This window comes from Chlorocebus sabaeus, chromosome 1, assembly GCF_047675955.1.
Source record: "Chlorocebus sabaeus isolate Y175 chromosome 1, mChlSab1.0.hap1, whole genome shotgun sequence".
NCBI lineage: Eukaryota > Metazoa > Chordata > Mammalia > Primates > Cercopithecidae > Chlorocebus > Chlorocebus sabaeus.
The window spans coordinates 99,221,462-99,235,219 of record NC_132904.1 but is presented as its reverse complement, the minus strand read 5'-3'; the positions used below and the strand labels follow the sequence as shown (position 1 = coordinate 99,235,219).

The window sequence follows — 13,758 nt, the reverse complement described above, 5'->3', positions numbered from 1 at the left end:
TATCTACCACAAGCCTCAAAATATTCCCCTGCACAAGTTAATTCAACCTCAACATCTTACATGGCCAGAAAATGTATCCACATAACCTCAGGATTAGTTCCCCTGTTCCTTTTTCTCGACCAATTTTGTAAAAGGAAATAACTAGAACACCCAAAAGCAAAGAGGAGAAAGTTGGAGTTTTGAAAGACTGTTGAAAGACTCCCCCATTTTGGGGTACTAAATCACATCATAAAATTTCAAAACCGTCAGAGTGTAATTAACCTATGTTGCTTCATATTCCTGATACAGCAATTGTTTAAGACATGGCTTTAAAGAGGACTGCAAGAGAGCTGTGACACATGACGCTGTGAACGTCAAGGTGCTCGCCAGGGAAGGGTCCTACCCAGAGGGGCAGAAAGAAAGCCAGGAGGGGTAGAATTTGAAGAGAATATCATGTTCTCCTTGAAGATGCTTCCATTTCTGCTCTTATTCCATGTGCAGATTTCCAAGGCCTTTCCTGTATCTTCTAAAGAGGAAAATACAAAAATTGTTCAGGTAAATGAACTATCAGTTAGGTGATGGTTAATTTGCTGATTATTAGGAAATAGTGTGGGTTGTTTTCTCTTGTTAATTAAAACAGCCTGAAAGAAATTATTTGGGTGATTAGTTTGAGGTTGAACACCTCCTTTTAGTGATTTGGAGGGTTCCAAGCTGGTAAAGACTAGGCCTTTTAAAAGCTGGACATGAAAACAAGCTGAATTCTTTAAAGACTGGGAAAAAACTGCTGTAGAGTTACCTCTAGCTGGGAAACTTTTGTAGAAGAAATGGTTTTATTTATAAAATGATGTTATTTTCTTTCTCATTTACCTAAAGTTTTTCCTTCCAAGATATCTGCAATCAAGTTACTATATGTCTGGTGCTTCCACACAGGCATTTTCTTTGCTGTCAAAAATTCCAGATATAGAAAATAATGTGAGGATGGTAGATTATAATGAACTAGAAATCAGTACATAGTATAATCATATTTCCCAGCACCAGATTGCGAACTGTTGATAAACTCTTGGAAGCATTATAAAAATAGAACCAATAGTTTTTTTCCATTGTTTCACCATCTGAAAGTGAAGCCGAATTTTTAAGAAACACAAAGGAATTCTGCCACAAATCTCTCATGCACAGTTTTCTTAGCATTACAGTTTGGGGAAAACATTATTATTATTATTATTAACAGGTTATCTCTTACAATGGTAATTGTAACCCCCGGGTTAATGTAAAGTTCATTGAGTGCTTATTCCATGCAAGGCAACTGCTATGCATTTCACAAATATCTCATTTAATCCTCACAAGAACCTTATTGGAGCATTATTATTTTCATTTCAGAGACAAAAATATCTTAAATCAGATAAATAATGTGTCCAAGCGCTCACAGTTAATTCATGGCAGAGTTAAGATTTGAACCCAAGCCTGTCTGATTCCAAAGTGTGTGATCTAGTCAGTGTCACCTACTGCTGTGGTCAACGTGTATCCCTTGAATTTATGTGTTAAAGACTGAGTAGCCCGTGTGACAGTGGGTCCTTTAAGAAGTATTTAGGTCATTAAGAAAGATTAATGACACTCTGGTGGGACTGGGTTAATTCTTGCTGGAGTGGGTTCTGGCTCTTGCAGAACTAGATTAGTTATTAATAGAATGGGTATTATAAGGAGGGGCTGCCCTTTGTGTTTTGCCCCTTTTCACACATGCTTGCTCCCCTTTAATTTCTCTGCCATGTTATGACACAGCACAAGGCCATCTCAAAAGCCAACCAGATGCAGCCACCTGATCTTGGATTTCCCAGACTCCAGAACTGTGAGAGAAAATAAGTCCCTTTTATGTATAAGTTACCCAGCTTCACATATTCTGTTATAGCAACAGAAAATGAACTAAGACCCTGACAAGGCGCTAGGTATTCACAGGCAGCATGAGGTCTAGCTAGGTTACAGTTCACTATGTATGAAGAAACTTTTAAGCCAAACTTAAAATAGATAATTTTTAGGCTAAACTTTTTAGATTTTGACTAAACTTAATTTAACACTTCCAAAGAGTTACTTTGGTGAATAAAATGCTAATATCAATGATATTGCTGTTCCCCAAAAAGATATTTGGAATTATTTTGAAATTATCAGTTCTTATTTGAGAGGCAACATGGTGAGTTAAAATCTGAATCATCCCTTGGAAAATTCCTTAATTCTCTGTACTTCCATTTGCTCACAAGAATAATTAAGCCTTTTCTACAGTAATGAAGAGGATAAAAAAGAGGGACTGCATTGATGCAACAACTACCTCAAGAGAAGTCAATTAATGTTAGTTCTAAGTTTTTTATAAAAACAAGAAGACAGTCTCCTGACTGTAGAGTAGCACTTTACCTGTGTGATGTGATCCTCATCCCTGATGAGGCACTTTTTTTTTATGCATAACCGTTAACTGGAGCACTGAGTGGAGAAACTGTTCTTTCTAAAAAGCATTGTTCTCTCAAAGCCAACCTACGAATTAGTTTGTGTTATTGTTCGGGTGGCTCTCAGGTTATCAGACCTCTGTAGTAACTTAGAAAGGGTTGCAAAATTACCAGAGAACTGGAAGTACTTTCACAGCAAGACCTTTATGTGCTTGTCTTTGTCCAGGACTACCTGGAAAAGTTCTACCAATTACCAAGCAACCAGTATCAGTCTACAAGGAAGAATGGCACTAGTATGATTGTTGAAAAGCTTAAAGAAATGCAACGATTTTTTGGGTTGAATGTGACGGGGAAGCCAAATGAGGAAACTCTGGACATGATGAAAAAGCCTCGCTGTGGAGTGCCTGACAGTGGTGATTTTACGTTAACCCCAGGAAACCCCAAGTGGGAACGCACTAATTTGACCTACAGGTGATATTTCTAGGGTTTCAGGATACGCTCATTCATCCAGTATGAACTGGGCTTTTATATGACAGACACCGTTCTTGGGATACACTAGGAACAAGTAGATAAATATCCCTGCCTTTGTAGAGTATGAATAATGAATGAATATGGGAATGAAAATGTTGAGATACCATGGATTCTTTCCACTCCAAAGCTTCCCGTTTTAGTCTTCCTTCTCCAACAAACTAAAGAGGACTATGGCAATGTTAGACTATCTCTCTAAGCACTTACTTTGGGACCCAACAAAGGCTTAATCATTGCTAGAGAGAGTCAAGTCCCTCCTTTCATACATCTTAATAATAATAATAATATCTAATATTGTGGAATATTACTATTTGACAAGTAATGAACTAAATGCTTTATATGTATTTAATCCCCACAGCAGCCCTATGAGAGGGATACTATATTAGTATCCTCATTTTATGAATAAGAAACTGAGGTTTAAAGACATGTATTAACTTGTTCAGAACCCACATCTGTCCTCCAGCCTGAGACGTGCACTCCCTCCTTATCCTCTCCAGTGACAGCACACCATGATGCAACTCACTTCAAAACAGAACAACTCATCCATTGATGGACTACTGTTCTAAATAAAATTTAACTCTTCATACATCCTCTCATTTTGAAGGATTCAAAACTATACACCGCAGCTGTCAGAGACTGATGTAGAAGGAGCTATTAAGAAAGCCTTTGAAGTCTGGAGTAAGGCGTCACCTCTCACCTTCACCAGGAAGATCTCACAGGAACAGGCAGATATCAACATTGCTTTTTTCCAAAGAGGTAGGTGCAAAGCAGTCACGCTCAGTTTTGCTTTCTTTGGCTAACCTGAAACTTGGCAAGGATCTAATACAAATGTTCTGATTTCAGATCACGGTGACAATTCTCCATTTGATGGACCCAATGGAATCCTTGCTCATGCCTTTCAGCCAGGCCAAGGTATTGGAGGAGATGCTCATTTTGATGCCGAAGAAACATGGACCAAAAACTCCACAAGTAAGTTAATCAAGATTATGTCCACACACAGCTTCTGAATTAACCTTTTACAGATTAGAATACACTCACACACACACACACACACACACGTGTGCAATAAAGGTAACATAATATTTCAAACTCACGAAAAGTGATCATTTGAAATTGTTGCTACCTCACTATACTAATTCAATTTGGCTTTAGAAAAAGAAAGAAAGAAAGAAAAAGACATGGTGAATCTAATTACTGACCTTACTTCTTAGGGCAGAGATCAGAAAACTACAGACTATGGCCAAATCCTGCCTGGCCCCTGCCTGTATAAATAAAATTTTATTGAAACAGGGCCACATTTATTTGTTTATATATCATCCATGGCTGCTTTCACTCTACAATGGCAAGCTGAGTAATTGCGACATAGATCATTTGGCTCACAAAGCCTAAATTATTTACTATCTGGTTCTTTACAGATCCTGCTTTAGGATGTATCTTTATTTTAATATTCCCAAATTTAGTGATGTTTGAAAAGAGCCTATTTTTCCATTTTTTTGAAATTCATTTAGAAATCAGTCTATTCAGAAAAGAGCAGCCACCTTCCCTCTCATCTAGTTAGTTCATTTTCTTGGAGGTTTTTTTCAGTGGTATGCTTCTGTGCAGCAAGTCACTCGTTTCAGGAGAAGGCTCCTATTAAGAAGGACTGAGCTGCATGAAGGGAAGAAATGAGGCTGAGTACAGGTATATCTAGACCATGTGATACTTCCCAAAACATGGCGTAACAATATGCCAGAGAGCACTTTCAGAAAATAATCAGAAAGGCACCTTTTACCTTTGCTTGGCACCTGTTCCTCTTGCCATTTTCTCAACATGGGTATGTTACGAGGGTCTATTCTACCTAAGTCCACATGTTAGGAGCTGTGTGTAGCCAAAGATAGGTAATAACCCTCAGCTCCTCTACATTCCTGTTGCCCTCCTCATTAGTTCAGATGTTCATTACCTCTTACCTGAACGAATGATCTAGATTCCTAACTAGACTCTCCATCTCCAGTCTGTGCTCCCTCTAATTTTTCCTACCATTGCAACAGGGTTTGTTTTTGGAAAGCCCATCTTAGGATCACATCACTCTCATGCTTAAAAGGTTCAATGTTTACATATTCTGCACCAAATAAGGTCCAAATACCTCCCCTTGGTATTGAAGGCTCTTGGTGATTGTTCATCCTTCTCTTTCTTGGTTTGTCTTCTTATTTCACATATACCATTCACATTGGGCTAACATCCACATTGTACATTCACTGTTTCTAGGTCACACCCTATGCTTTTCATTTTCCTCACATTTGCTTGAATTGCTTCCTCTCCCTGAAATACTCTTCCCGTGCCCCAAGCACCATCTTTTAAAATCTCTCTCATCTTAACATGCTATATATGTCAAAGGCCACCTTCTATCTTGCCTTGTGCTGGAAATGAGAACTTCCTCTGCAGAATTCTGACAGATTTTGTATCTCCTTCTCTGTCATCACTCATTGTGTGCTTTCAAGTTGTTTGCACACATCTCTCCTCTTCTAGACTACGTACTCCCTGTAGAGCGGAGAACCACAACAAATTGCCCACAGTTCCTTTCACGGTATTCCAGGCATTCAGAGATATTTTTCTGAAACGCACTCATGAATGTATAATTAAAAAAGGATGTGACAAGAAACAATTCTTAGAGCATGGGTAGAATTTTAGCAGGCTAATTATCAACGGAAAGTTGAACATTGTAGTAAGAGCATGGATCTTGCCATTATACCTTGGTTTGACCCCAATCTGTCACTTACTAGTTGCAGGATGAAGTACAAGCTATTCAAAATCTATGGGCATCAGTCGCTTTACTATAAAAATATTGCTAATAAAACTTCAGAAAAATGTTATGAGGATTACATAACTTTAGATTGCCTAGTATGTGGTAGGTACTCTACAATTATGCTTTTTGAAAAAAGTAGGCATGTACAAAAACGCATCAGTATGTTTGTGAGGCAGCATATAGACTGACTGGACTGAAGGATTCATGTCAAAAGGCAAGCACTCAAATATCTGCTGGAGACAAGTGGAGGAGGTCTTGAATGCCAGACAAAAGAGGTTGGGCTTTATTTCATAAGAAGTGGGATCCTGGGAAGGTTTTAAGTTCCCAGTTGTGAACAGCACTATGCTTATGGAAGTTAAAACATGCAGAAAGAGAGCAATAAGTGGTAGGATTTGCCTCTCTTCAGTAGAGAATTCCTACAGCATCTTAGAAAGCTCAGAAACAGAGAAGAGCTGGTGCTAAGGGGTGGGTGATGAGGGAGCCAACATGAGCCAGCCCTCCATCTGAGGCTGCTCCACTGATGGGCTGGCTTCTCTTCTAACTACTTGCTCACAGGGACTCTACTCATGAGACTGAGGGTCTGGGACACTGGAGATGGTGAATGTGGGAACGCAAGAGAAGAAGGGTTCCCAAAGTCATGATGACTCTGCCTTCACTTCTCCAAATCTCAGATGCACATTTGTAAAATATGAGAATTGGAATAAATGCAACTTTTCTGGGTTCTAAGAGTTTATAAGAAGTCCGTACTCACCTAGTTCCCAACTGTGACTACTATCTTGATTCTTCTCAATGTCCACTTTCTCAGGTATCTAAAAGAAAGATGAAAAAGACAGCCATGGGAAGGGCTATTTCCCTGAGCAGTTTTGGCTTGGAGGTTGCATTCATTGAGATCATGTTTCTGCCACCCTGGGATCCACACTGAGCTGTTTACCACCCATGTTTGAATTTCAGATTACAATTTGTTTCTTGTTGCTGCTCATGAATTTGGCCATTCTTTGGGGCTCGCTCACTCCTCTGACCCTGGTGCCTTGATGTATCCCAATTATGCTTACAGGGAAACCAGCAACTACTCACTCCCACAAGATGACATCAATGGCATTCAGGCCATCTATGGTAAGGTCTTCTAAAGAGAGTTGTAGTACATGGTGGGACCTGGGAATAGGCGAACGCTCCCAGGATCTGAATATCTCTTCCTTTGCACTACTGCAGTTTCCATAAAACTGAACTCTGAAATTCCCCAGTAATACAGCATTAACAAAGAAGGTGTGAGGGGCTGAGCCTCTATTGCTGCCCTAAAAGAAAAAAAGTTTAAGAAGAAATGAACTACAGTTCTTCCCAGTTATTGTCTTTGGATGGTGGGAATTTTTCTTCTTTTTTAGGCTTCCCAAATTGCCAATTTTAATTTTTTTTTTTTTTTTTAACGGAGTCTTACTCTGTTGCCTAAGCTGGAGTGCAGTGGCGTGATCTTGGCTCACTGCAACTTCTGCCTCCCAAGTTCAAGCAATTCTCCTGCCTCAGCCTCTCGAGTAGCCGGGATTAGAGATGCCTGCCACCACATTTGGCTAATTTTTATATTTTTAGTAGAGAAGGGATTTCACCACATTGACCAGGCTGGTCTTGAACTCCTGACCTCGAGTGACCTGCCCACCTCAGCCTCCCAAAATGCTGGAATTACAGGCAGGAGTCATTGCACCTGGCCCCAATTTTAAATATTCTAAAAAGACATGACTATTCTTTTTCCTACAGCAATCCTGCTCCTAGATGTATCTGTCAAAGAAATTCTCATATAGATCCATAAGGGAACATGTACAAATCATGCCAAAGATGTTCACTGAAGTCTTGTTTGTGGTGGTGGAAGTTGGAAGGCACCTGGGGGTCTATTAGGAGAAGACTATACAGATAAACTGTGGTAGTTGCACACCATGAAGTGATGTGCGGCAGTCAGAAGCATGGTACTAGATGCACATGTGGCAACAATACAGATGGCTCTTTAAAACTTCATACTTTGTGAAAAAGAAACAGAATGAGATATATTGCACAATGTACTAATAAAATTACACAATATATAAGTCTATGTAAATTTAAAATGTATATAAACAAAGCAAGGCATTTTCAAGAAGAAGAAGAGGAATGGTAGTAGAGTATGGAGAGAAAAAAGAAACTTTTTTTAAGGCATTACTGATACATTTCAAGGATAAGTATAGGGGCCTTTTGCCATATTGCCTGGATAAGACCATTACATCTCTCTTCATGCTTGCCCTTCTGTTCCCTAGTTGGTTGTGAATAAAAACAAGAAACCAATAAGGGATTTACTGCTCTCTAAAAAAGTATGGAATGGAATGGAATGGAATGGAATGCAATAGTGGATTGGAGTGAAATATAACTGAATGGAGTGGAATGGAGTGGAGTGGAATTGGGGAAAGCCCTTTTCCCTCTCTGGTGGGACAGCACTATAAAATCAAGCAAGCATGCCAGGGTGCCACAACCAGGGAACTTTTTTGTGATCGTAGATATTTCAGAAATGTTGAGCCTACCCTAACTGCCTCTATTTCCCAACTTCCTCCTGCCCACCCCAACAACACCCCCTTATTTTGTTCACTGGTGTTTTTATCTTAACTATTATAATAGCCTTTCATTCCACAGTGAGAAAATATATGAAAATTCAAGTACTTATAGAAAACCTATTGCTAAAATTTGACTTAGATGCATGCTATAGGGTAAAAGACCAATATCATTCTTTCCTGAAAGTGGATTTCGGTGAGGAGAGAGGCAATAGATACTGAGTAACCAAAAAAGCAGAAAGAGGAACTGAGAGGTCAGAGAATAATTAGTTAGAATTAAAAGGGAAGAAAGGGGCACAGAATTCAAATTTCTTTACTTCACAGTTTTACCTGGAACTCACCCTGAAAACCATCATTACTCTTATTAAAGAAACAAAAACTTTAAACGGATGAAATATACAGTTACTTTAATACTTTATGGGATAGTCTTGTAGCACTTACCCTCACATGAAGACCCTTCACCTTTCTGAGAAGTCTCTGATGTACCCAAGAGACACACTGGACTTATGCTCATAAAAAAGACCTTTTTTTTTTTTTTCAGGACCTTCAAGTGACCCTGTCCAACCTACTGGACCAAGCACACCCAAATCCTGCGACCCCAGATTGACATTTGATGCTATCACCACACTCCGTGGAGAAATACTTTTCTTTAAAAACGAGTATAAAATTGAAATATTTCTTCCTTTGATTCCTCTTACTGATATACCTTAAAACTGGATTCAAATTAGGTCACACGTTAGTCACCTTTTCCTTGAATTCTACACTTCTGCTTCTCATTGGAATTTTTTATAGGTTCTGGGGCACCACTAGGATTATCATAGACCCTGAGCTTAACTTCATCATCTTCATCTTTTAAAGACTATTTGTACCATTTTTATGTCTATACTGAATTTATGCAATCGAGTATTTTCTGGGTAACTCAAAACATCCAGGAAAAAAAGCAAAACATGAAAACATTCACAAACATTCAGATGCCTTTGGTAATATAAACAGACATGGGCTACAGCTGCTTGGGAACCCCAGAGCTGAAACACTAAAGCACCATTCAGTTCCATCCAAAATCAGTCAAGTAAATGGAACCTGCACTTAGCTAGCTGTGCAGCAAATCATCTAACTGAGCAAAATTTTTATTTGTACATTGGCTGTTTCGTGAGTGTGCAATCACAGGCTGAGTGCACGTGCTGTTGCTCTTATCAATATATTCTCAGCATTTAGTCGGAGCAATAAGGAAAGATACTGCAAAGTAAGATTTTTCAATGTCCAAGGCAGGACAATGCCAAATGTAATCAAATAAGATCACTCCCATAACCTCCTCTGAAAACTGTGATGTACTCTCCAGATGGACAATATCACTGTAAAGCTTAGCCATATGCTGGTCACCGTGCTAGGAACTTTGCATTGGTTAGTTTGTTATATTCTCCCAGCAATCCTGCAAGGACCATCACTAGCCTAAAAGTCACAGGAACTGCCTACTTAGACTGTTATGTGTAAGTGTGTGCATGTGTGTTTCCTTATGTCCCGTTAGGTACTTCTGGAGAAGGCATCCTCAGCTACAAAGCGTCGAAATGAATTTTATTTCTCTATTCTGGCCATCCCTTCCAACTGGCATACAGGCTGCTTACGAGGATTTTGACAGGGACCTCATTTTCCTATTCAAAGGTAACTTCCTAAAGTTTTCATCTTATGTTAGTTCTGCCTGAAGGGAGGGGGCAGGACTTCTTTGTGATCCCTTCCAGGTTCATGGTGAGCTAGTGACAGCATTAAGCTGGGCAGGCTTTTGCCAGAAGACTAGGGTTGGGCCCCATCGGGACCACTAACTACTGTGTGAACCTGAGTAGGTTACTTGCTTTTCAGCCTTGGTTTTCTCACCAACAAAATCAGACCACACTAGACTGTCGTTCGCATTCTTCCATCCTCATCCCAGATATCCTTCTCTAAGACTCCTCAAGGCTGTAATTTGGTTTCTGTATAAAAGTTACACAAATTGTGGGGCCTTGAATGTCTTGCTCAGAAGTTTTAATTTTTTATAGGCGCTGGGGAACCGTTAAGCTTTTCACAGCCCCCCTGAACTTAACTTTATCATCTTCATCTTTTAAAGACTATTTGTTCCATTTTCATGTCTATGTGCAAGACAAAGAAGTGGTATATATATTATTTTGCAAAAATGGAAACGTCTTATTTAACATTTAACCTGAATCATTGACAGGCAACCAATACTGGGCTGTGAATGGCTATGACATTCAGCAAGGTTATCCCAGGGATATATCAAACTATGGCTTCCCCAGCAGTGTCCAAGCAATTGATGCAGCTGTTTTCTACAGAAGTAAAACATACTTCTTTGTAAATGACCAGTTCTGGAGGTAATGTAAACTATTTTTTCAATTATAGGTTGAAATCTGTGTTTCTCTACACTGCTTACAAACTTTCAAGCATTTGAAGGTTTAAAACAATCTAGGTAATCTCTAGTAGGTTTTACCAAGAATATATTGTTTTTACAGGATGATTGATGTTACCATGGCTTTTGAAATTTTTCATTTTTATAAAATTAAAATCTCTATGCAATAGTACTGAGGATTCTGCTTCATGAAACAGAAATCCTTAACAAAGCACTAGCGTGAGATACAAAGAAAGATTTAGGCTAATTCTCACTTATGAGTTCAATTCAGACATATGCAAGCAAATGTTATCCAGATAGCCTGCAGAATTTGGTTCCCAAGTTGAACCTATTATGTACATTTATATATATATACACATGCAGAGGGAGTTATACTATATAACAATTAAGTAAAAGCCTTGAAAATATAAGCTTACTTTGGGAAATAACAGTGTGTCAGCCATCAAGCCTGTTTTTTAATTAATGATACCCATATGTTTTATAAATGTGTACCCTTAGGTAGGGAAATTAACCATTCTTAATACTAGTAAACAAGGCATTGTGAGAACTGAATGAAAAAATATGTGTGAGGAGACTTTGTAAATTATACACAATTAAAAAATATTTTTGTTATATTCCATATTGGTGTTAAATCTGGTGACATTTTGTTTTTACCAGATATGATAACCAAAGACAATTCATGGAACCAGGTTATCCCAAAAGCATATCAGGTACCTTTCCAGGAATAGAGAATAAAGTTGATGCAGTTTTCCAGCAAGAACGTAAGTAGGAAAAGAAAACTAATAAATGTGTTGTTTGTTTGTTTATTATAGAGGAGGCATGGTCTTACTATGCTGACCAGGCTAGTGTCAAACTCCTGGCCTCAAGCAATCCTCCCACCTCAGCCTCCCAGAGTTCTGGGATTACAGGCATTAGCCACTGCACCTGGGTTTTAAATTTTTTAAATAGCATGTTTGCACTGGAATGTTATGTTGGAACAAGGGCAAGGTTTTCTAACTGAAGACATCTGAGATATTCTGTAAGCTAATTCAATAAATTATCTCTCTTTTTTTATAGACTTCTTCCTTTTCTTCAGTGGACCAAGATATTATGCATTTGATCTTATTGCTGAGAGAGTTACCAGAGTTGCAAGAGCCAATAAATGGCTTAACTGTAGATATAGCTGAAGCGAAATCAAAGGTGGCTGTATCCATTTTCAGAATGTGGAAGGGAAGTTCAGCATGCATTTTCATTACGTTGTGTCCCACTTATACTTTTCTCAATATTAAGTCATTGTTTCCCATCACTGTATCCATTCTGCCTGTCCTCAGTGAAAATATGTTTGGAATATTCCACTGTTTGCAGAGGCTTATTCAGTTCTTACACATTCCATCTTAAATTAGTGAATCCATCAAAGAGAAGGAAAGTAAGCCTTTTTGTCACCTCAATATTTACTATTTCAATACTTACATATCTGACTTCTAGAATTTATTGTTATATTACTTGCCTATCTGACTTCATACATCCTTCAGTCTCTTTAAATGTCCTATGTATATCTTCTACAAGCAATTTAGAACTAGATTTTGGTTAGAAATAAGGGTTATAAACAATCTAGCAATACCTTTTGCCTTTACAGAAAATGTGGTGCTGTTTTTTACCCTTGGAAAGAAATGTGGATGATATATTTCGTGGGTTGAATTGTGTCCCCCATAAAAGATATGTTGAAGTTCTAACCCCAGGTACCTATGAATGTGAGCTTACCAGGGTCTTTGCAGATGTAATTAGTTAAGTTAAGGTGAGGTCACACTGAATTAGGGTGGGCCCTAAATCCTTTATGACTGTTGTTCTTATAAGAAGAAGAGAGACAAAGCCACCTAGGGGAGGAGGCCATGTGAAGACAGAGGCAGAGATTCGAGTGACGCATCTGCAAGCCAAGGAATTCCAAGGACTGTAAGCCACCAGTAGAAACTTGGAAGAGGCAAGGAAGGATTCCCTTCAAGCGTGACCTTCAAGCGTGACCCTGCTGACACCTGCAGAATTCGGACTTCTAGCCTCCAAAACTGTGAGGGAATAAATTTCCTTTGTTTTAAGCCACCAAATTTGCAGTACGTTGTTACAGCAACCCTAGACATGAGGTACTAAACACAGTACATCTCCCTTACAAAAATGAATCAACATAGAATGCAGAAGTGGAACCCTTGCTAAGAACTATTGGGCATCTTCCCAGAATAGCAGCCAAAAGAAAACCACCACTTCCTCTCCTGCCTCCTCCTTGCTCTCTCCTAGAGTTCAAACCCAAATGGGCCAGTTGGATCTGATGTTCCTCAGTTCTTTGTTTCTATTTCCTGGGGTACTCAGGAGGGCACACACTATAGATAACTGGGGTTTGCTGCATAAAATTCAATGTCTCATTAAGTTGCATTAAACTGAGCTTAGATGTGTAAGTTTGCTAACTGATGGGTTTTTTCGTTAAGAACTATAGGATTTATGGGACCATGTCTAGCTAGTCCAGATGTCAAAATCATTATAATGTTATATTTGCTGTTATTAGAATATAATATAGCTTATTACACAATAAATATGTGCACTATAAAATGTATTTCTCACTAGTACCTCCTATTTTCTTTCTCTGTTGAAGTTTTTAAATCCCACAGATAACTAATTTGGCAACTTTATTCTTGTTCAAAAATTAAAATAATCTATTACATAAGTTCATATTAAAGATTTTTATTTTAAATAACTGATTTGTGATTTGCTTTTAATTTCTTAAAATATTACCACATAATTCATCTAAAGTATAAAAAGGAATAGCAAATTTTAGATATATTAGCAGATATATAATTCCTGTGTCAGAATTATTATAATACTGATAATAAACTTTAGATATTGCTTCAGAGTGTGTGAAATATTTTATAAATATTAGAGGTCCTCAAAAATTTCCTCAAGTGTGTTAACACATTATTCTCAACTTATTTTACAAAGTAAGAAAACTGAAACAAGTATATACTCTCATTTCATTCATTGATTTATTCAGCAAGAATTAACTACCTACTATGAATTATGTTTCAGGGACTGTGCTAAGAAAAATGAGAGAGATGTATAAGC

At 38.2% G+C, this 13,758-nt stretch overlaps 1 protein-coding gene across 1 annotated transcript; it reads left to right on the top strand.

The window, feature by feature from the left end:
- Positions 1-358: 358 nt before the first annotated feature.
- Positions 359-13,313, top strand: MMP8 (matrix metallopeptidase 8). The gene is made up of 10 exons (XM_038005278.2): positions 359-534; positions 2,635-2,879; positions 3,541-3,692; positions 3,780-3,905; positions 6,670-6,831; positions 8,821-8,938; positions 9,805-9,938; positions 10,486-10,639; positions 11,332-11,435; positions 11,731-13,313. The coding sequence occupies exons 1-10, from the start codon at positions 433-435 to the stop codon at positions 11,838-11,840; spliced, it is 1,407 nt and encodes a 468-aa protein (XP_037861206.1). The 5' UTR covers positions 359-432; the 3' UTR covers positions 11,841-13,313.
- Positions 13,314-13,758: the final 445 nt, after the last annotated feature.